The 21,171-nt window shown below is 45.9% G+C and overlaps 2 gene segments (V, D, J or C); one reads left to right on the top strand and one right to left on the bottom strand.

Annotated features, from left to right (window-relative positions):
* The first annotated feature begins 1,974 nt into the window (after positions 1-1,974).
* Positions 1,975-7,031, top strand: LOC114697972. The segment is given in 5 exon segments: positions 1,975-2,057; positions 5,362-5,739; positions 6,251-6,268; positions 6,408-6,514; positions 6,807-7,031. Coding segments are annotated over 4 exon segments (606 nt in total).
* A 9,890-nt stretch (positions 7,032-16,921) lies between these two features.
* LOC119087691 lies at positions 16,922-17,772 on the bottom strand. The segment is given in 2 exon segments: positions 16,922-17,298; positions 17,652-17,772. Coding segments are annotated over 2 exon segments (420 nt in total).
* Positions 17,773-21,171: the final 3,399 nt, after the last annotated feature.

Below are 21,171 nucleotides of genomic sequence, written 5' to 3'. Positions count from 1 at the left end.
GATTCTTCAAAAGTGCTCTCATCTGTGCATGAGTGGCCATGCTTACCCGAGAGCAGGAGAAAAAGCACACACTATGTGTCTGGATGCTTCGGAGGTTAGCCATTTACCAGGGTGCAAGGGTCAGAGACAGAAATAATCAAAATCAAGGCTGAGAAATGATACCAGCACATGCCCCTCTGAGAGCGGTCTCATTTCCTTGTGAACAGCGTATAACCTAATGCATACAGGTACCCACTAAGTATTTGTGGAGGAAGGGAGGGAGGAAGCTGAACTGTGTCTGGGAAGCAACAGGAATGATGGCAGTTTCTGAGGTCTTTGTCTCTGTGTTCTACGTTGCATCAACCGCTCTGGAGTTTCTCCTGTGGGGGGGCCCTTCCGCCTCCCTCCTCCCACCCACCTCACTATAAAGGTAGCCTGAAGAGGTGGGCACTGTGAGTCAAAGAGGGGAGAGACCCAGTGGCATAGATGGTCTCCCAGGGTGAGCGCATGTTCAGAACCGGGGCTCCCAGCCCCCATCAGCACCACCATTAGTACCAAGATCTTCTCCAAGCTCCTCCTTTCTTTAAATTTACCCAGCTTTAGTCTTTCCCCAGCCCCTCTCAGTCAGGCTAACCTCTCTGCCACCTGGGCTTCCTGCCCTTGCCCGGGGACTGGGGGAGGGCACCTGTGGGGAGAAACTTTTTTGTATCATGGTGTAACATTGTGGGGACTGGGGGGGGGGCACAATGATTCAAATAGAGGAGGTGCTTTTACAAAAAGCTCTACCCCTGAAAACGTTAACTCTCAGCCCCAGGAATGCATTTGCCATGTGAGGAGGGGGTCTATGTGAGTGGTCCCACAAGGTCTTACAGTTAGCTATGAATTTCCTTGCCCTAGACACCTTCCCATGAATGTGAAAGCCAGTCCAGGGAAGTAGGTTCACCATTCAGCCCCTTTTATAAGGCTTACCCTTGGCAAAGTATCTGTACACGCCTGGTAAATTAAGAATTCATTAAAAATATTAAGTAAATAAACAAACACGTTGTGGGAAAGGTATTACAAGTCTTCTTTCTCATCAGAGGCTATCCAACCCCACCAGGAAGCCTTCAGATTTCAAGTTCACTGAGTCAACCCTGAAGGAATTAGGTGGATATTGATTCCCAAGCCGAATGTTGCGTCTCCTCTTCACATTGAGGTTGGCCCCGTGCAATGTCCAGATTGCCGTGTCAGTTCTGGAGTGAGATGGAGAAAGCGGGTAGCCCTGGGTCTACGCTAAGGAAGGTGAGGAAGGAGGAAGAGTTCTTGGCAGCCCTTTTCTGCTGTGTTCCTATGCTGAACAGTTCTTCGGACCAGGGACTCGACTCACCGTGCTAGGTAAGAAGGCAGCAGCCGCACAGGTGGGAGAGAAGGTAGCATAATCAGCCAGGGAGACCCCTGGAGCCAGAAAGCCTTAGGAGGGCGCTTAGCCATCCAAGGCCCCGCATCAGGGAAGACGGGGTTTGTGCCAGCAACCCCCGAACTGTGCAAACACCGGGCAGCTGTACTTTGGGGAAGGCTCCAAGCTGACAGTGTTGGGTAAGCAGGGCAGCTGGAGGGCTACCGTGGGGGTAAGATGGGCCGAGTAGGGCAGCTGTTCAGCTTCCTCTCAGTCTGAGCTGACCTGCCCAGGCAGGAGGGATTTCTGGACTGGATGCTGGCATCAAGAGAGCACTCATGGTTGATGGGGATCTGAGCCAGGGTTGGGATAGCAGGGGTGGGCAACACTGAGTTTTTGTCCTGAGCCTGGAGGCTGTGAGCGCAGACACGCTGTATTTTGGCCCAGGAACCAGACTGACCGTGCTGGGTAAGTTGGGAGCTAGGGGAGTGAGGTGACATCTCCTTACGGAGATTCCCAAGTAAGGATGGCCAGGGCCAGTTTTTGTGCTGTAGCAAGGGGCTGTGAGCCAAAACACCCAGTACTTCGGTGCAGGCACCCGACTGTCAGTGCTAGGTGAGTTGGGGTGTTTTTGTGCTGGGCTCTGGTGCCGTGAACCAAGAGACCCAGTACTTTGGGCCAGGCACGCGGCTCCTCGTGTTAGGTGAGCTGGGGTCCCAAGCACGGTGGCTGCGGGCTGGGGCTGCAGTGGGCGCGAGTGCCTTGGCCGGGTTTCTGTGGGGAGTCCCAGGGTTGTACTTCGCAGACCTTGTTTTCGGGACTGGCAGCCAGTTGACCATGCTAGGTGAGCTTCTCGGCAACTGCAGCGGCGAGCCTCGGGGCTGCTAGCGTCTTTGCACCGGGTTCCCAGGTCCGGTGCAAAGCTGAGTAGCAAGGAGATTGTCACGAAACTGGGGACTAGCTCGCTGCACTGCATTGCGCGGGTTTGAGTGTAGGGTTGTGCCTCTGTGTTCCTATGAGCAGTATTTCGGTCCCGGCACCAAGCTCACGGTTTTAGGTAAGATTCGGGCATCTCGCGCGCGCTCTCATCCGTAGTTCCTGGGTCCCCGGGGGAGTTTGGGGTAGATCGGGGTTAGGACTCCTTTGTCGAGTCTGCAATAGGATACAGCTTCCAACTTCACCGCTTCTGGGAGGGCTGCGTGAGGGAGGGTATTGGGTGCCAAGCATTGCTCTCGCAAGCCAGGACAGAGTCGGTTTAATTCTCTTTTCTCTGAGCTTTGCACGCACTGGGTGGGCGGTGGAGAAAAGGATTTATCAGGACTCCGGAACAAACTTGTTTTTGAAAATAAGTAACAGGAGAGCAAAGTAACAGGAGAGAAAGGGGCAGATACAGAGGCAGGGGGATCCCAAGGGTGATGCTGCTGACCTCTAGGACGGTCTCATTGGCAAAAGTTGTTCAAACGAGGGTCTTTTCAAAGGAGGAGAATGTGCCAGGCAAGAAACCAAGGACAGACAGGTAAACATTAGCCAGAACAGAAGAATCAAAAGTCTGGTGGTGTTGACATACTATTGATTTTTAAACTCCATCCACTGTTTCCCTTCTAAGTTTGGAATCCCTTGAAGCAGGGATGGGAGCCTAGGGACATGCTTCTACACCTTCTCATGGCTAGTCAGCCCCAAGTGAGGGAGATCTTATTCACTGGGGTCTATACATTCTCAGGTTATTCCGCTGAATCCTAACTCAAAATCTTCATTGTTCACACCATGTATTCCAGGCTAGACAGACCAGATCATGAAGGAAGTTTGTTGATCATAAGCACACATTAAAATCAAATATTTAGCCTGGGAGATGAAAAAAAATGCTTGAACAACCTTAGGATCCCAATACTAGAATAGACTTTAACTATCACTTGGCAGTGGGGGCCAAGGCTATAGAAGAGAAATAACTCACAGGCTGGGAATGTGAACCTGTATTATTTGATAACCCTAACAACAGTGGACACCATTTGTGGTTAGAACACTAAGCTGAATCCAAGGGGACTCAGCCATGTGAAAGTGTGCCTAAAGGAAATGCTGGTTTCCTGTGGTCAGGTGGGATAGAGAAAACAGCCAGACATTATATCCAGATGAGGCTAAATTCAGTCGAGGCTCTTTGGTGATAAGGTAAGCTTAGGTAAGTTAATGTGTGATCCTCTTCTGTGGATACAGATGTGGAGGTGGTTTGAGGAGGAAAAGAAATCTTATAATTTTTTCCACCGCAAGTCCAGTTCACAAACAAATCACATACTAACAGTAGCTTACTAAAACACAATTCACTTTCACAGGCAATTCTACCTTCCAGGAATCCTCAGGGACTCACACACATGGATGTACAGCTACCCCCAGTCTCCCTGTGGAGTGGTACAAGTAATCCTTAGGGTATAGTGAGTAGCTACTTCTATTTGTCCTGACTATGGTGTTGATTAATAGAGAACAGAATGCCTGACTCAGGCAAGTCTTTGGCTTTTGCAACAGGAACTAGATGAGTACTGAGCAAGATGGTCAGTTCCCATAGAAGGCTGGGAGACTCTCAATGCCGGTATCTATGAGACAGAGTTAGGCTAGTCAGACCAAAAGCAGAAAAATTGATAAGAGTCAAGTACCACAGAGAGAAGTAAGATTATTACCATTTCCATGGAGGTCCATTGGACCTAAATAAATACAAAATGAGGCATTAGGGGAAGAGGCTGAGCAGAAGGAGAGGCAGCCAGGATGCTCCCATGCTTAGCCAAAAATAAAAATGTGGCCAGGTGTGGTGACCCACACCTACAATCCCAACACTAGACACTAGAGAGACTGACCCAAGTGGAATGCCATGAATGTGAGGCCAACCTGGGCTACACAATGAGTTCTAAGCCAGCTTGGACTATATAGTGAGTTCTAGGCCATTATGGACCACAGAGGAAGATGCTGTCAAAAAAAAGGGTGCGGGGTAATGAAAAATGTGGAGACTTCTACTAAAAACAAACAGAATTCCAAAGTGATGGCTGCAGTTTGACACCACGCACCAAGCCTGTGATCTTGCATAAGAATTCTGCAGATTGGATGCCAATGACATGAGCCCTGGAATGAGGTGATATCTATAGAAATATAAGAAAGGGGCAGAGGAAAGTTTCTCCCTTATCCAGAAGACTGTGGTTTGCTGAAACAAAATGTATCTATCTCTGCATTTTCACCAAATTGCTTGGAAACAAAGAACAGCCAGAAAAATGTAAAGAAGTAGTGGTATTTGGAGGCAGAGAAGTTGATAGGTTTATTTCACACACCACAAAATTCAGCAAACCTTACATCCTCCTGAACACACTGTAGACCAAGTTATCTTCACATCCAGGTTATGAAAATAGGCCATCTATAGACTGTGGTCTGAGGGAAGCTTCCTTATGCCAAATGGCTATCTCATTCTTAATTATCCTTCATTTCTCTGCCCCTTATTTTCAGATACAGAAACCCTAGCTAAGGAGGGATATCTTGAATCCTTATGTCAGTTCTGGAAGTCAGTGCTGTGCATTTCATTTTGCAAGTGTAGAAAAACTGACACAGAGACATTCAAGAGACTCTCCCATGTCACATGGGCATGGAAGTCATTGCTTGAGATTCAGTTTCTGTAATTCTGATTTCTGTGGCAGGCTCCTTTTAACTGCTACATATAATAATTAGAAGTAACCTTTACTTGATGGAAGATGATTAAAACAATGTCGATAAAGGAACATTGTGCAGAGTGTTGGGCAGGACCATTTATAGTATCCCCTTATGAGAATGGAAGACCAGGGAATACTGGATGAATACAAGTAATGGGTAAGAAAAAAAAGAGAAATGGAGTAGTGATTCCAAAGCAAATGGGGCCTGCTACAACACACTTGCTTTTTCAGAAACTCTCTCAGCCCTCAGTCATCGCAGATACTTACAGTCTCTACTGGACTCAGAGAGTGGTCAACAAAATGCTAATTCCACCCCTCTTTACTTTCCAGAGGACCTGAGCAAGGTGAGCCCGCCGAAGGTCACCTTGTTTGAGCCATCAGAAGCAGAGATCGTCGACAAACAAATGGCTACCCTCGTGTGCCTGGCCAGGGGCTTCTACCCTGACCACGTGGAACTGAGCTGGTGGGTGAACGGGAAGGAGCTGCGCAGTGGAGTCAGCACAGACCCTCAGCCCTACAAGGAGACCAATAACATCACCTACTGCCTGAGCAGCCGCCTGAGGGTCTCTGCAACCTTCTGGCACAATCCTCGCAACCACTTCCGCTGCCAAGTCCAGTTCTATGGGCTTACAGCTGAAGATGAGTGGGACAAGGCCTCGCCCAAGCCTGTGGACCAGAACGTCAGTGCAGAGGTCCGGGGCCGAGCAGGTATGTGGGTCCTTGGGAGTTGGTAAGGAGACTGTACAGCACCAGTATCCCAGAAAAATGGAAAGATCCATGTAGAAGCAAAGAATTGACCTAGCGGAAAGCTGGAGTGCTGGAAGTGATGATCAAGGACAGGGTGTTAGAAAACCATAGCATTTACTTCCTCCCACAGAGGACTTAAACTTAATGGGGCAGCTCAGGCCCTTTGGTTCCCCAGTCCTTTAGTGCCTCTGATCTGTCCTGATAGGTTCCCTCACACCTACCATGCAGCCGAGCATCTATGTGCTGTGTCTCAGCCACATTATTGGTCCTAGATTTTTAAGGTTACAGTGATAGTGGCTTGTACTTGTCCTTCACTCTAAGAAAGACAGTGTGAGGCGGGTGCTTATACCATCTGACTTGTACTTGTTTGTGGCCTTCGAGTCCAGCTTTAAATTTTGCTGTTTAGGGCTCAATATTCCCAAGCAGTGACATTCTCTCACCCATTTTTTTTTCTCCCTGTCTTTTCTTTCAGACTGTGGCATCACCTCAGGTGAGTAAGGCTCCCCCCCTTTCTCTGAGTTCTTCCACGGTCTGGGCTCTGGAAAGCCAAGAACCTACAGACACGGAGGACAAGGGTGACCATGGCCACCTGCTCACAGGCACTGTCCATTTTCCTCTCCTGTCAACAGCATCCTATCACCAGGGGGTTCTGTCTGCCACCATCCTCTATGAGATCCTACTAGGGAAGGCCACCCTGTATGCTGTGCTCGTCAGCGCCCTGGTGCTGATGGCCATGGTAAGAATGGAAAGATGGGACAAGCCGTTGAAGGGAGGGTATAGACTACTGTACCTGGAACATAAGGGGATCTCAGATGAGGACCCAGCCCCCAATATATCCTGTCATCTCAAAAAGAACATAAGGGACACTGACCGAAGAGAAAAATGAAGAAATGGTTATGTATGCACTCTTGGCAGATGAAGAGAACCAGGGAGCTCTTTTCAAAATCATACTAGAGAATCCACCTAATCTGACCCCTCCCCCCTACTTCATGGTTCCTGGGTCTCTAACAATATCTTTTCCTCCTCAGGTCAAGAAAAAAATATTCCTGAGACCAAGTCTTGTGCATCCTGGGTTGTTCTCCATCCTAGTCCCGGATTCTCCTGCACCTTCTCCAATCCCTGTTCCTCTGGAGTTATTCTTTATTCAAAGCATCTCTTCTTCCTCCATGGATATCTGTCCTTCCTTGCCACTACCCAAAGACTGACCTCTTGACTCTGAAACAGACTAAATCAATAAATAATGTTGAGCTGGACCTGGTTGTGTCTCACGAGTATCTTTGGGGGCCTTTACTGTTTAGTGCTGTTACTGACACTCCTACTGCTCTGAGAAAGCAAACCGAGGTGGCAAACCTGCTTCCTTGACAAAAATGTTTCTTTCTCTTGTGTACTCAAGATCCTCCAAGGAGCCATTTTGTTGGAAGGGCAATGACTGTGTCCTGGAACACCAGCAGGGTATGGACAGAGGAAGAAAACTACCCCTAACAATAACCCCACCCATCACAGCACAGAGGCTAGGCAGACCTAGAGATTATGGAGCCCAGGCCTTTGGTTACATCTTTGAGTTTTATCTGTGTCTGTCCTTAGTATCACTGGCTCATCTTGTTGGAAAGTTTTAACTAAAGATCTGTGGAACTTGGCTAGGTGGCTGGGGCGCACACCCTTAATTCTAGCACTCAGGAGGCAGAGGCAGGCTGATCTCTGTGAGTTCGAGGCTAGCCTGGGCTACAGCACAAGTTCCAGGACAGGCTGTAAAGCTACACAGAGAACCCCTGTCTCAGAAAACGAGAACAAAAAACAAACAAACAAAAAAAAACCCAAAAGGATCCGTGGAACTTTCCATGTCTAGCCTCAGGTCTTAGAGAAGACAATGAGAGTTTGGAAATAAAATTTAGGAACAAATAAAGTTTAGGAACAGTGGTCTCCCCAGGATCATGGCACACAGGGTCAGATTCTGGGTGGGGGACCAGTGGAGACTAAGATATTACACATGAAGTGTAATCTTTCCAGTGTGTAAATTTTCTTGTTAGATTGAGACCAGAGCACCCTGGGCTGAGGATGTTAGGTACCACTTCTAGACAGAGACAGTTACCTTAGCAGTGTAAACTGTGTGGTTTAATCATTATAATAGAACAATTTACTTGGCAGAGATTAGAGAATGCATAGCACAGAACGGTGACAGGGCCTACATCAAAATCAGTTGTTAGTGCTGGGGTGAGAAGCAAAGTCTAAAAGCAAAGAGAGGAGAGGACAAGGAGGAAGTGCCTTCCTGAGAGACTGCTCACTGTCTCTGGGTCTTCGGCTAGGCAGTAACACGTGCATTTACAATTACAATGACACTAAGAGGAAATTATTTCCCTAGTGCACAGCTGTAGACATGGTAGTTTGCAGATCAAATAGTAACCGTTGAAACTGCAATATGTTTTTCCAAAGATAATGATTCCACAAGCTTCCCCCTCCCGGCGACCTTGATGGTGTGCTCACTCATGGTGTCAAGGTGACCCTGGAGCAGTCACCATGATGGTGTGCTCACTCACAGTGTCATGGTGACCCTGGAGCAGCTGCTCACAAGCTCTAGGAAACTACCTCTAGAAAGAATCACACCGAGGCTGCCTAAGTTCCAAAGAATATCAGTTTTCCTGGGCTGCCAACACAACATGTACAAGACATACAACAAAGTGCCACCGAGTGGTTTGGGGCAGTAGAAGTCAATTCTCTTGCGGTTCTGAAGGCCCCAAGTCCAAAAGCATCATATTGCCAGCAGGTCAGTGCTCTCGGGCAGTTTCAGGGAAGAATCCTTTCTTGCTCCTCCTCCTTCCCGTTGCTCTCAGTACTCCTGGTCTTGTGCCAGCTCCACTCTCAGCTCGGTCCTGGCCTTCACGTGGCACTCTCCCCCATGTTTCCGTGTGTGCATGCCCCTCTCCTCTCTTTCTACACATGAGTTATTGGATTTGAGACTCACCTTAAGTCCTGAACATTTCCATTTTTAGCCCTTTACTAATTGCAGATGAGGAGACCTTTATGCAAACAAAGCCTCCCTTGGAGGTTCTGGGTGGGCATGATCCTGGGGGTACACTATTCCTTTCAAGACATTGCACGTCCACAAAGTAAAATTGGAAGACTCCAGATTGGGAGTTTTCATAGCCCAGAAAGGATAAGCTTCTTGTCAGCCCTGGCCTAGGAGATTGTAACATTATAGTTACATCTATAAATGGTAACTTTATAGATGCCTCCAATTACTCCACAGCTTTGTGGTTTTGGTTTTCTGTGGGTAATTATCTTTGTCACTTGTGTATATTTTTACTGTAGTTGTTTTGATGATGGCTAAAATATATAATAACAGTGGGGATGGATTTTAAACCCTACACCTGCATTCACAAAAGATGCCTTCCACTCCCTAGACCCATGGAGGTAATAAGCACATATGGTGTTTCCATTCTCATGTGGGGGTGGGAAGATAAGTACATGAGAGATGCAAGCAAATGCTTTGGAGAAACTGGAGTCGTTGTGTGGACCAGGGAGATTAGAGTAGGGAGGGATGTTAGAGAATAGGGTGTGAATAAGCAGATCTGTGACAGACTAAGCACCTTTAGCACTAGGACCCGAGTGGAGGTGGGGAGAGGATTGCTCCGTGTGGAAGATAACTGGGTCTGAAGGCTTGGCATCTCTTTGCTGTTGGGTGCAGAAAGCAGGCACAGCAAGAGGTGGGAGGCTGGAGGAGGAGAGTTTGCCAACAGGCCTTTCCTCTGGAAGACACACGGCCAGAAGTAGCTCAACCCTCTCAGTCCAGGGGGCATAACAGAGGAGAAGTTACAGACTCTACCTCAACCCCATCCAACACTTTGCAGGGTGGAGGGAAGCCTCCAAATCTCTCTCCAAGTCTTAACTGCAGTTTCCCTGTCTGTCCCAAAGGACACAATTCACAACACTCCCAGCACTCAGAGCCTCAGCCTCTTTCTCTAGAATCAAAGTGGATCCTTTTGGACCAATCCAGGGGTCCTTTCCATTCTCCCTGAGGGTAAGCCGAGCAAAAAATGGTGGAGCTAGGGCTATTTATAATGTTTGTCGTCGGATCTGAAACGAGTGAGCACAAGAGGCTACTGAAGAGGTGTGATTCCAGGACACAGAGAGTGAAGTGTGACTGTTCTCATAAGACCAGAGCGCAGGACATCTCAGGGTGGAGGTTCTGAAACATCAGTTTGGTCCTGAGTTATTTTTGCAAAGAGAAACACCAGAGAGATTCTTCATTTATCTGAATAGGTCCACTTGTTCTAGACTCAGGTCTGATATAACTTGTGTCAGTAAGATAGGCAAAATGTATGACAGGGCCCACAGCAAACTCTAAAATGTCACCAGTGCCGAGGCAAAGCATGCTTACTGGCTGAAGAGACTCACATAAAACATTCTCTGAAAAAACTCCTGAAGGTTCCCAAGTTCTCACAATGCTGTGAGACACCGCTGAGTTCCTTATAGATAGAACTCTCAGAGAGGAACTAACTCATAACCTTTATCGATCTGTGAATTATGAAGGTTAAGGAGACATCTAGTAATCATGTGATAGTGATAATTTCCTGGAAGGCAAAAGGATTCCTGCGTGGATGGCACTGGAGTCAACTCCATTTGCCCAGAGGAATTTTCCAATTGGCACCAGTATCCTTGGAGATCTTCCCACTACAGTACTCAGTGCTGGGCTATGTAAGCGTGAGGACTGGAGATGCTTCAGGAGTCTGTAGGATCATCTGGGAGACAAAGGTTTGTTCTTTCCTAAAGAAAGCAATTAGGGTCGGGTGGCGGTGAAGCACACCTTTAATCCCAGCACTCAGCACTCAGGAGGCAGAACCGGGTGGATCTCTGTGAGTTAGAGGCCAGCCTGGTCTACAGAGTGGAATCCAGGACAGGCACCAAAACTAAAAAAAAAAAAAAAAAAAAAAGCAATTAGGGAGGAAGGAGAAAAAGACACTAACAACTCCATGTCTTATTTTGAGCCATTTCCCCATTTTTCTTCTTTGTAGTGGTCCAGAGAGAACTGTGTGATGCATGGTCCTACATGTCCTATATAAGAGTTATTTATGAGGTATAGATGTGGGAGTGGAGGATTGGGTCTTAGAGTCCTCTGCTGAAGTTCTGTATTAAAACACAAATGTAGCCATGGCTAGTCGGTTCTACTTAGAGTGTTGGGGAGTAGAAGAATGGCTAGAACCCCTAAGTCAGTTCTAGAACAGCTTGCTCAGGAAATCTGGACCCAACCACAAAACATGTCATAGTGTTAGGTTTGTTATATATTTCCCCCTCCCTCTGAAAGCCTTTTCTAACCTGTATATTTGCAGATCAAAAATCCCCTCATTTTCAACCACTTTGCCTCTCTTTAAGATTTACTTTGGCAATGTTAGATCTTACCTGAAATATCTCCTTCCAACAGGCAAGATATATTCATGTAACTATTCCCATCACCTAAGTCCCAGCTACATGTTTATTTTCTCCCTATCCACGGTCTTTTCATCTTCTGTAGATATTTTCTGAAGTCGAAGATGGCTGCTGGGTGGGGGTGGGGGGTAAGTATCTCAGAGAAGAGTAAACACCATCTGTTGGTCAGCAAACAGAGTTGAAATGGGCCACCTATTGTGTCTGTTTCCAAAGTTTCATGGGACTTTTAGAAAACGGATGCCAGCTCTTATCTATGAATGTCACAGTGTCTTGATGCCATAAGCACAGCCACCCACCGTGTTCTAACCAGACTCATTGTTCTAGATAAGTGATGGGTTTGGAAACGGTGACGTCAGCTCCAAGTCTCCGGACACATGAGCATTTACAGCTCTACACATTCACTATGTGATCGGTTGGTCTTAATTGGACCTTGGTCTTACAGACCCTCTGCATGTTAAAAAAAACAATACAGTGTTGAACCCTCCTACTCTTCCCACTTGTCTGAATAAGTCCTTCAGCCACTAGGCATCTCTACAAAGAATTCCTCCTACCTATTTGAGTATCCATGCATACTTTGCTCAGGTTATAGTTCTGTCCCCCTGAGAGGGCTTCAGAAGGCAGTTGGAACTCTTGGAGAGTACTACACAAACCTATGAGCGAGAATAATCTTCGCTTTAAAAACTGTGACTGCAATGAACATAGACTTTAAAGCCAAAAAGATCTGGATTCGGGCTTTTTTTTTTTTGGTTTTTCGAGACAGGGTTTCTCTGTGTAGCTTTGTGCCTTTCCTGGGACTCACTTAGTAGCCCGGGCTGGCCTCGAACTCAGAGATCCGCCTGGCTCTGCCTCCCAAGTGATGGGATTAAAGGCGTGCGCCACCACCGCCGGCTCTGGATTCGGGCTTTATTCCTGCATTTTCCCACCTATGGGACTTTACGTAGGTGGCCACCAAAGATTTGGCTTCCCTTTGTGTTAAGTAGACTCACTCAATCACAACCACTTACTCAGTCCATGCCATGTTTCAGTTTTTAGCACAGGGTCGATAACTATCAAGTGCTGGAATTTATGTTCACCTAAATATCTTTTCCAATGCTCAATGTTGCCAGTTTTCTCATTTTTTCCCTTCAAATACACAGTTCTGGGCATTCAGCACCTCACACATCAGATACTTTCTTATAAAAAGATTTCAGCTCAGTTGTATCCTTCTATCCTTCTGAAAGCACTGCCTTCAGAAGGACTCAACACCAGGTGGGTTCTGACCTACATAGGGTGAAGAGGGACCTAGTTATACCCCTTGTTTTTAAGGTCTTAGGTGTCATTTGTGTGGGGGTAACTTTTCAGTTGTTTTTTTAATCTACATCCTGCCATTGACTCAGAGATCACTTGTGACTCAAAATTCTAGTTCTTTCACACATGTGCTGCTCCTGTGTGCAAACCGTTGCTTTTCTATCTTTGAGGGTGTAGGAGAGAACAAAAAGTACTTTAATTTTGTCACATTTCTCCAGTGCATCTCCAACTTTTCTAGCTTCTATATGATTCTAATTCTGTAGTTCATTATATTTATCCTTCCATCCTCACACTATCTCAAACTGCCTTCTTTATTCTTGTACAAGTGATTCACAAAATCACAGCAAGATCTCAGCTTGATATGGAGCACACATTCTCTGAACTCTGCCTGGAGTCCAGGATTGGCTAAAACTCAGAGAATCAACTCTTCACCCTCCTTCATCCCCAATCTCAGGGTGCTAGACTATTCATTTATCACCTCCAGCCTTCCAGACCCCCTCAATCTCCCTGAATCAGGGTGCTCCATGAGGAGTCTTAGTATCTACTTGGTTTGGTGGTTAAAATTCTGCAGTCCTTGTAGCATTGAGAGATGGTAACTGGGGAAATTTAAGTTCTTCCCAGCTCCAGACACACACATCTAAGACATGTCTTACAAGATACCTGACCTGAAAAGGGACACTGCTGATCTTGAGTCCCACAGTTTATTAGGCACATTGGGATCCCTAACACCTGCTTCCTTGACCTCTTCCAGGAAAGATATATAGGACCATGAATGAAATTTAAAAAAAAAACAGTGATAAGAAGAATGGTTTTGCATCAAACATCAGCAAGTGAAGAGATGCATGCTGGAGTCTTTTAGGTTACTGCAGACAATGGGGGAAGACATGGAAGTATCTCAGCCCAGTTCTGGATACCAGGCTGTTTATCTCTAAGTAACATCAGCACCAAGTAAGAACAGCCACCTGCCCTAGCTCCATCGCAGAGAGTCACAACAGGATGTGGTTTGACATTTACCGGGTCCCACATCTTGGGTGCCTGTGAAAGTTCCTCCCCTCACCCACATTCTGAGCACTTTGGGAACCACACTTGCCACATCCTGCCCCCAAGCCCTTCTTGTGCAGTTCTTTCTACATTGGCCTCTAGCTATCACCATGACAGTGAGGAAGAACAAGATGGGCAAGGAGGGTCTCTAAAGGGGAATCCATATATCTCAGCTCAAGCCCCCCACCTAACCTCTCTCACACCTGCTGGAGGTCACACAGGAAACAGAAGCCTACAGTATGCACCTTGGAGACAGCTGTGATAACTGCTCTGACCTCATTGGGGTTCCTCTGGTCCCACATCTCTCCGACACTCCCTCTTCCCACCTGTCCCCACACTCCCTCCAACTTCTCTTCACATGTATCTTCCATTTCCTTCTACTAATGTGATGAGAGTCCATTTAAGTAATGAGTCATGGGAACAGAGACTAAATAATAAACAGAATGCAAAATGGATATTCTCTTGACATGTGAACTGCTGTCTGGGTTGCACTGGCTGACTTTTACTGAGGTATATATATCCTCTGTGAATAAAGCCTGAAAGGTCCATGTGTTTTAGATTTCCCGTCCCATATGGGTAAGATGAGGAAGAGAACTACAAACCATACAGGAAAGAACAGAAAGCCAGACCTTCAGAAACTCTCAAAGGTGGGAGTGGGAAGTCAGTCTCAAGATCCACACAAACCAATCCTACTCTATAGCAGTCTATTAATTGCCCACCTCATACTCAACATAAATCAGTCCTGGAAAATCATATGAAGTAGCCCAGTCTTATAGAGTCAGTTGCTTCCCAAGGTGGGGCCTTTCTCTACCTTCCTAAAGAGGTCAAGAGGCCCCAGGGTGTCGCCACATCACTCCCATGATGGCTGAGATCCCTGAGGGCAATCTCTCTGACTTCCATGGTCCTCAGTAACGCATGTGTGAAAATCGTGTGAGTGAGAGATAGTTATGTTAGCACACCTATAAAGTCAGAGTCAAAATCGGAGTCCCTGTGGTTCTCTAGAAAATAGCCACATCTAGCCAGGAAGCATGAGATTGATGTTGGCAGGGGGTGGCACCTATGATTAGGATATGCTGTCCTGAACTGCCTTCCCATTTCCTCTGTAGTTACAGTGACTGGGGTTGTGGGTTCTGGGTGTTATGGAAACAGTTACAGCAATAGGATCCTTATGCACGAATAGGAGCCGGAAACTAAATGCAGGATGCTAACTTGTTCTAGTGTTTATAATACCTGGTTTTCAAGGCCTCCTTTTTTTTTCTCCTTTAATTATTTTTTTCCTTTCATTTTTCTTTACTAAGAAATTTTCTACTCACTCCACATGCTATTCACAGACCCCCCTCCCTCTCCCACCCCCAGACCTCTTTCCCAAGCCACCCCACATCCCCAGGTCCCCCAAATCAAGGTCTCCCATGGGAAGTCAGAAGAGCCCAGCTTAAACAACCTCTTGTGGTCTACGGATGTGCTAGGTTACTCACGGCCACCATCATGACTTTTTTCTCCCTCACTACTTTCTGGATCTTAAATTCACTGAGACTTCTGTGTTTCTATTCAGACAACCCATGCATTTGGAATGAAATGGTATTAAATCTAGCTAAAATTGTTTCTCCTTTTAAAGTAAGTTTTCTAGCCTTTATCTACAGAGCTATACAGAAATGAAACCTCTGTTTAAAGTGTTTCACTTATGCCACCCAATTAACAGCAACACCTGTGATGTTTCTCTTTGAAGACAGATCCTGAGGCAGCGTAGCATGCCAACAAGAAAGATGGAGGATCAATTTAGAGTAGACCCAGTATGTGGTACAATTGGCATGGGTTTGCCACACAAGTGTATTTAGCATCCTAATGTTTGTTACATATTTTCTGTTTAAATGTTTAAAAATGAGATGATTTGGAGGAGCTGCAATCAAAATACTTTGTAAGCTTCGAGAGAAGAAAAAGACACCTGCCAAAAATTAGTCTTTGTAATAGTACTTGGAAAAATATAATCTCACTTACTACCTAACAATCTGCAGAGGCAACATTTACTGGTGAAGGAAATAAGATCTAGAGAGACTGCATAACTTCACTGAAGTCTTAGCAACTAGGAAATCTAGACTTGAAGCCAAATGTGTTACTTGTGGCTTTGCCTGGTTCCATCTTTAATATGTCATTGTTTTCATCTTCATGACATCTCTCTGTCTCCTAGCTCCTTTGCACAGAAGTCATCCTTCAAGTGTGATAGAGTTGGGCATTGTCACGTGTTCTGTTGATCACTTAGCATCTCTCTTTTGATTTTTTTCTCTGTACATTAAATCATATTGAAAATAAACATAGGTCAGAATCATCCTAGATATGTATGTGTGTGATGCCAGGAGCAGAGGATTTTAAGAGTTCTTGTGCCCTCTTGTGGAAGAAAAGAGACATTGACGGAAAATTCCTTGTTATGAATATGGTCTAGAGAGGACCGAGGGTTAAAAGAATCTCAGTTGTCAAGGTAACCAGTGTATCTCTTTCTAACCACTCACATCAGTCTTTTTCTCTTCTTCATTTCCATTCAAGTCACTATTTCTTTTTAAACCTTTTCTATCAAGCATGGTCCTCCTCTTTATCCTCAGCCTCCTGTATTTCTTATGCCACCATCTGTCGGTCTCATCCCTGCTTCGGTACAAAAGAAGAGATGAGAGACAGAGAACTGGGAAGTTTAAATGACAACAAGACCATTCTGGACCTGGTGGCACAGCTTGCGAGGCTGAGGCAGGAGGGTTGCTTCAAATTTGAGGCAAGCTTTGACTACACAGTAGAATTTGTCTCAAAACAAAACAACAAAAACAGCAGTCATAATTCCTGAATGAACATTTTCTGTACATGTACATTTGGCCTTAGTCGGCATGCTGAGAACCTCCCTGTATTAATTTCTATCCTGCATACCTGTCTGATGACATCTTGCTCCTCCCTGATTAATGTCTCAGGTCCAAGCATCTGTAAACGTTCTAGCCTCAGCAGAAAGATGGAGAGACTCTCAGAGGTGAAATTAACTAATTGAGCTACATGAGTTGGCATTCCCCTACCCACTCCCCTACTTGGCATCACATACAGCTACAGGTAGATCCCACTTCTCTTGGCCACATATGTCCATGAGTATGCCCAGTGCAGCTCAATTGGGATTTTGGACAAGTGTAAGGTATTAGAGGAGAGTAGCATGCTTTGAGGACTGACATATGATATCCTACTACCAGATACCCATAAACTGGAAACTTTACTATGTGTAGGCAACTCACAGGTTCTACACATGGGAGTCATGGAATAGGGAATTTAATAAATTTCTTCGAAGAACTCTGACTTGAATCACGTTGTTTTCTAGACTTCAACTTGGCTGGCAGCCAGAAACTCAGTCACAACCCCCCTCCACCCATCCCTAGCGAGGGCTCCTAGTGAGGGTGGTAGGACTAAGGAAAGGGTGTGGTTTTTGCACAGATGCCTGCCCCACCCCTCTCAGTGTGAGACTCCAAGCACAGAAGTAGAAGCCAGAGTGACTGAGGAGCAGCTTCTTAGAGCTCAGGGTGAACTGGCCATCCTTGGGCCTGGAGGCTGAGAGGTTCCGAGACATCACCGATTCTACCTCACCAACACTAACAGAGTAGAAGAGCTGCTGGAGGGTCCCTCCTGTGGCCTGCCAGTACCAGTAGAGGTTGGGGTTTGATTTCCCTGTTATGGTACACTCCAGAGAGAGTGAACTGCCCACAGGCTGCACCCTGACAGCTGGCCATTGGTGGATTCTCTGAGTACTGACACCTGCAAAAAAGAGAAAGAGTTCTTTAGAGAAGAAGCCCCCTAGTTAGTGAAAGTGCTACACCTTTATTTTCTTGTGCCTCTGGCACACGGCATCAATCCCAGGGAGCAATGCTCTGGAAGAGCTAAGGATGAAAAATGTTCCAGGGCAGTGGGAGACAAGGAGATCCCAGCCCATTGTAAATGGTATGAAACTGAGAGCCGATCCTGCAAATGGGTGAAAGACCAATGCATATCTTGGTAATGGGGGGGGGTGCGGTCAAGAGAGACAAGCTAGCAGTAAAGACTCCAGGTTAAAGGTATTGGGATGGGAGCAAAGATTTGAAGGGAGGCTTTCCAGGGGGGAGAGCACCCACCCAAAAAAGCGCCCAGGAGAAAGGCAAGGAGAGAGTAGAGCATAGTTCAAGATGGTCTCTGCCTAGGCTTGTCTGCTCCGCACTTCCTCTTCTAGGCCAGAGATGCACAGTCCCCTCCCACCTTAAGACCGGCTGCCAGAGTGGAGGTTGAAATCCCCTTGAGCTGGGGAGGAAATGAGGCTGGGCTTTCTGAAGCAGGTGGTGAATCATCCCCACCCTCCCTGGGAACCAGCTGTGCTCGGCACTTGTTAGCATTATTGCAATCCCGCTGATGTTCTGGTATGTAAATATAGTTAATGATTCATTATTTACCTGCAAACAAACTCTCCCTCTCGGTCCTCCTGGAGACATCCGGGGTGTCTTTGACTATCAGAGTACCTAGTGCTACTAGGATAATGAAAGGGAATTTTGGTCAGTGTCAGAACATATCACCTGGATGGCTCGAAAGGAGGGACATGAAAGCAGACAGCAGCTCAAGAGATTTAGGTCTCTAGAATTTTCAAAGGAGAAAAGTGTAGTTCTGAGTAAAGGATGCTGCTATGACAGCCAACAGGGGGAGTGACCACATCCTCTTCATCCCCGGAAGGTAGGATTAGAGACCTGGACTGGCAGAATTAACTACTGAAGGGATCAAAGCTGGGCTCTGTGTTCCCAGTGCCTCCAAAGGCCCATCTAGATCTATTTTTTCCCCTTTAGTTATAACATGAGACAGAGAACTCATCTCACAACGCCTTGGAATTCAATGGGTCTAGGTCAGTACTAGAATTCTTTCCTTTGGCTGTGTAGGAAGCCTGTGCTAATTCTGATCCTTACTTGTCTTGCGTTTTTAGATGTGACAAATAATACCCAATGAGAAGGACTACAACACCAATAAATGACAAGTGGCTCAAAGATGTGTTGTGCCTGGTACAGAGCGAGCACTCTTACAAATATTGCCTTTAAAGTCAAGCAAGTAGTCAAGACTGGAAGATTCACAAGAGGAAGATTTGGCAGGTAGGAGCTGAAGATGACAGAGACGCAAGAAGTATAATGACACTGAGCAGAGAGGGAATGTTTAAAAGGCAGTTGGTGGAGCTTCATTCCACTGGGATGAGACATAACACCCCAAGATTCTTGGAGGACAGCCAACTGGCCCCTTAGAACCTCACTTATGCTGTTCTTTGTTCTCTGAAGCATTCGTTTATAAAACAATTATTCAATCTTAGATGTGGGCGGCTGGTTTAAAGTGAGGACCTGGAAAAGGAAACAGTAGACATGGCCAACCAGGGAGGTGGAGTCTGAAGCAAATGAGGTGTTGGAAGTGCTTCACCGCTTCATCGGGGCTGGTGACCTAATGCATTTGTTGTTGATGCTGTTGCTGTAAAAGCACAGCTTAATTAATATTGGAGCTCTTCCTTCTGATGGCTTCAATTGCAGCACTTTCCATTTGTTTACATCTGAGTGCACCGTGTTTGTGAAGGGCATGCTTCGTTTGGTTGTTATTTTCCATCTTTCCTAAGTCTAATTAACCCTCTTACAACATTTATTTTACCGAGAAAGCAAGTGATACACATAGTGTGCATGCAATAAACACTCAGAAACATGATGAAAAAATAGCTATAGGCAACGCAGGAAGCCAATGCTGCTGGAAAATTGCTCAGTCTCAGTTTCTATACATCTCTTGATAGAATATATCAAGCCAGGATTTGGGGGACTGGACCCAAGGTAGCAAACACACGTACATTCTTCAGTCACTCTTCTTTGTTCCTGGATTGATTTTTTTTCAAGGGGGAGCAGCAGGGTGGTGGGAGGGCCCTTGCGTGAGAAGTAAGCACAGAGAAGAGGGGAGGTAGGCAGTGTCAGCAGAGAAAAGTGAATTCCTTACTCCTGTTTTCAGTGGGACTGCATCGTATTTTCATTAGGCTGGCAGATGTAGCTGCCATCCCAGCCCATGAGACCTGACGTAATCCATTGGTCATACTGGCTCAGTCTCACTGCCAAGTGTAGAAACAACACAGTCTTCCTCCTTCAGTGTGAAATAGCAGATTGGGGGTGAGGAGGCATATCAGTCAGATCAGAATAACCAGCTGGCTCCTAAATCCTGATCATTATCACAATTCTAGCTTGAAGTTCCTTCCATATGGCTGATGCCTTAGAGGAAAAAAAAAAAAAAAAAAAAAAAAAGCTCTTTTCCTTCTCCATCACCATCTGCAACACTGCTTATTCATTCAGTCATTCAAGGCATTCATCTGTTGGTGGGGATGTGAACTCTGGGCTCTGTGACTGCAGATCTTTGAAAGGGAAGGATCTGGCCACATATAGCCCTGATGAGGTGTTCACTAGACCAGGTAATCAGAGGCTGGCTTGACCTGTGGCTGCCTCTTTCCTTAACCTGCTAAGGCATTTGTAGGTGGGGGCCCATTTCTCTGGTAAACCTCCTATCAAATCCTTTTGTTACTTTCTTGGGCTCCCCCCCTCCCGCCACACAGACTATCCTAGACTTGATTCTTAATGAATCACATGAAGAGAATGATTATATTAGTCACCACTTCTTTATCATTTATAAACTTTTATGTCTATATAATAAACTTGGAAGACACTTGTGAAGGTTCTTTGTTCCTCTACAAGAGTTAAAAATGACTACAGCTTATGGAAAGGGGCAGAGAGCCAGTCAAAGTCACGTGTTTGAGTTTCCTGTTGTGGCTTGCACATGTTCTCCAAGGCATATGTATTGAAAACTTAATCACTATTCCAACAGCGATAATAACCTTCAAGTGTGATTAGACCATGAAGGCTTGGCTCTTAAGAATGAATTAATCCTGTTATAGTGGGAGTGAGTTCCTTAAAATGATAAGCTTGGCATGTTTTCTCTCTCTCTCTCTCTCTCTCTCTCTCTCTCTCACACACACACACACACACACACACACACACACACACACTTTCCCTGCCTCCCTCCCTTCCTCTCTCTTTCCCCCTTCTTCTTCTTTTCCCTCTCTCTATCTTTTCTCATTTCTTCTGTCTCTTCTCTCCCGATTTCTCTCCTCCTCCCTCTCTCCTTCCCTATTTCTTATTGTCCTTCTTTTTATTCCTTTTTATTCCTACTTTTCTCCTTGCATTTCTATCATAAAATAGTATAACAAAAAGTCTTTTTCTAGATATCAGGCCCTTGCTCTTGGACATTGCAGCCTCTGGAATAATAAACAAATAAATTTCTGCTCATTATAAAGTACCAGTTTGGTGGAGGTCCATTACAGCACCACAAAATAGACTATAATAATGTCCTTCTCTTTGCATATGTGAGTCCTAATCAGATAAAGGGTTGAGAGAGAGAGAGAGAGAGAGAGAGAGAGAGAGAGAGAGAGATGGAGAGAGATGGAGAGAGCAAAACTAGAAACTCAATCCTGACAGCAGAAGAGAATTGTGATTATTATCTGTGTAGGGAAACAAGATCTTGTGTCCCTGACATGTCACACTGGCTAGAACCTGGAAAGCAGACATGCATGTGGTGAGTGAAATTATGGCCTCCCAATGATGTCCACAC

The sequence above is a fragment of the Peromyscus leucopus genome, chromosome 3 (genome assembly GCF_004664715.2).
Source record: "Peromyscus leucopus breed LL Stock chromosome 3, UCI_PerLeu_2.1, whole genome shotgun sequence".
Taxonomy (NCBI): domain Eukaryota; kingdom Metazoa; phylum Chordata; class Mammalia; order Rodentia; family Cricetidae; genus Peromyscus; species Peromyscus leucopus.
The sequence above is the reverse complement of the archived record's forward strand: the minus strand, read 5'-3'. Positions and strand labels throughout refer to the sequence as shown.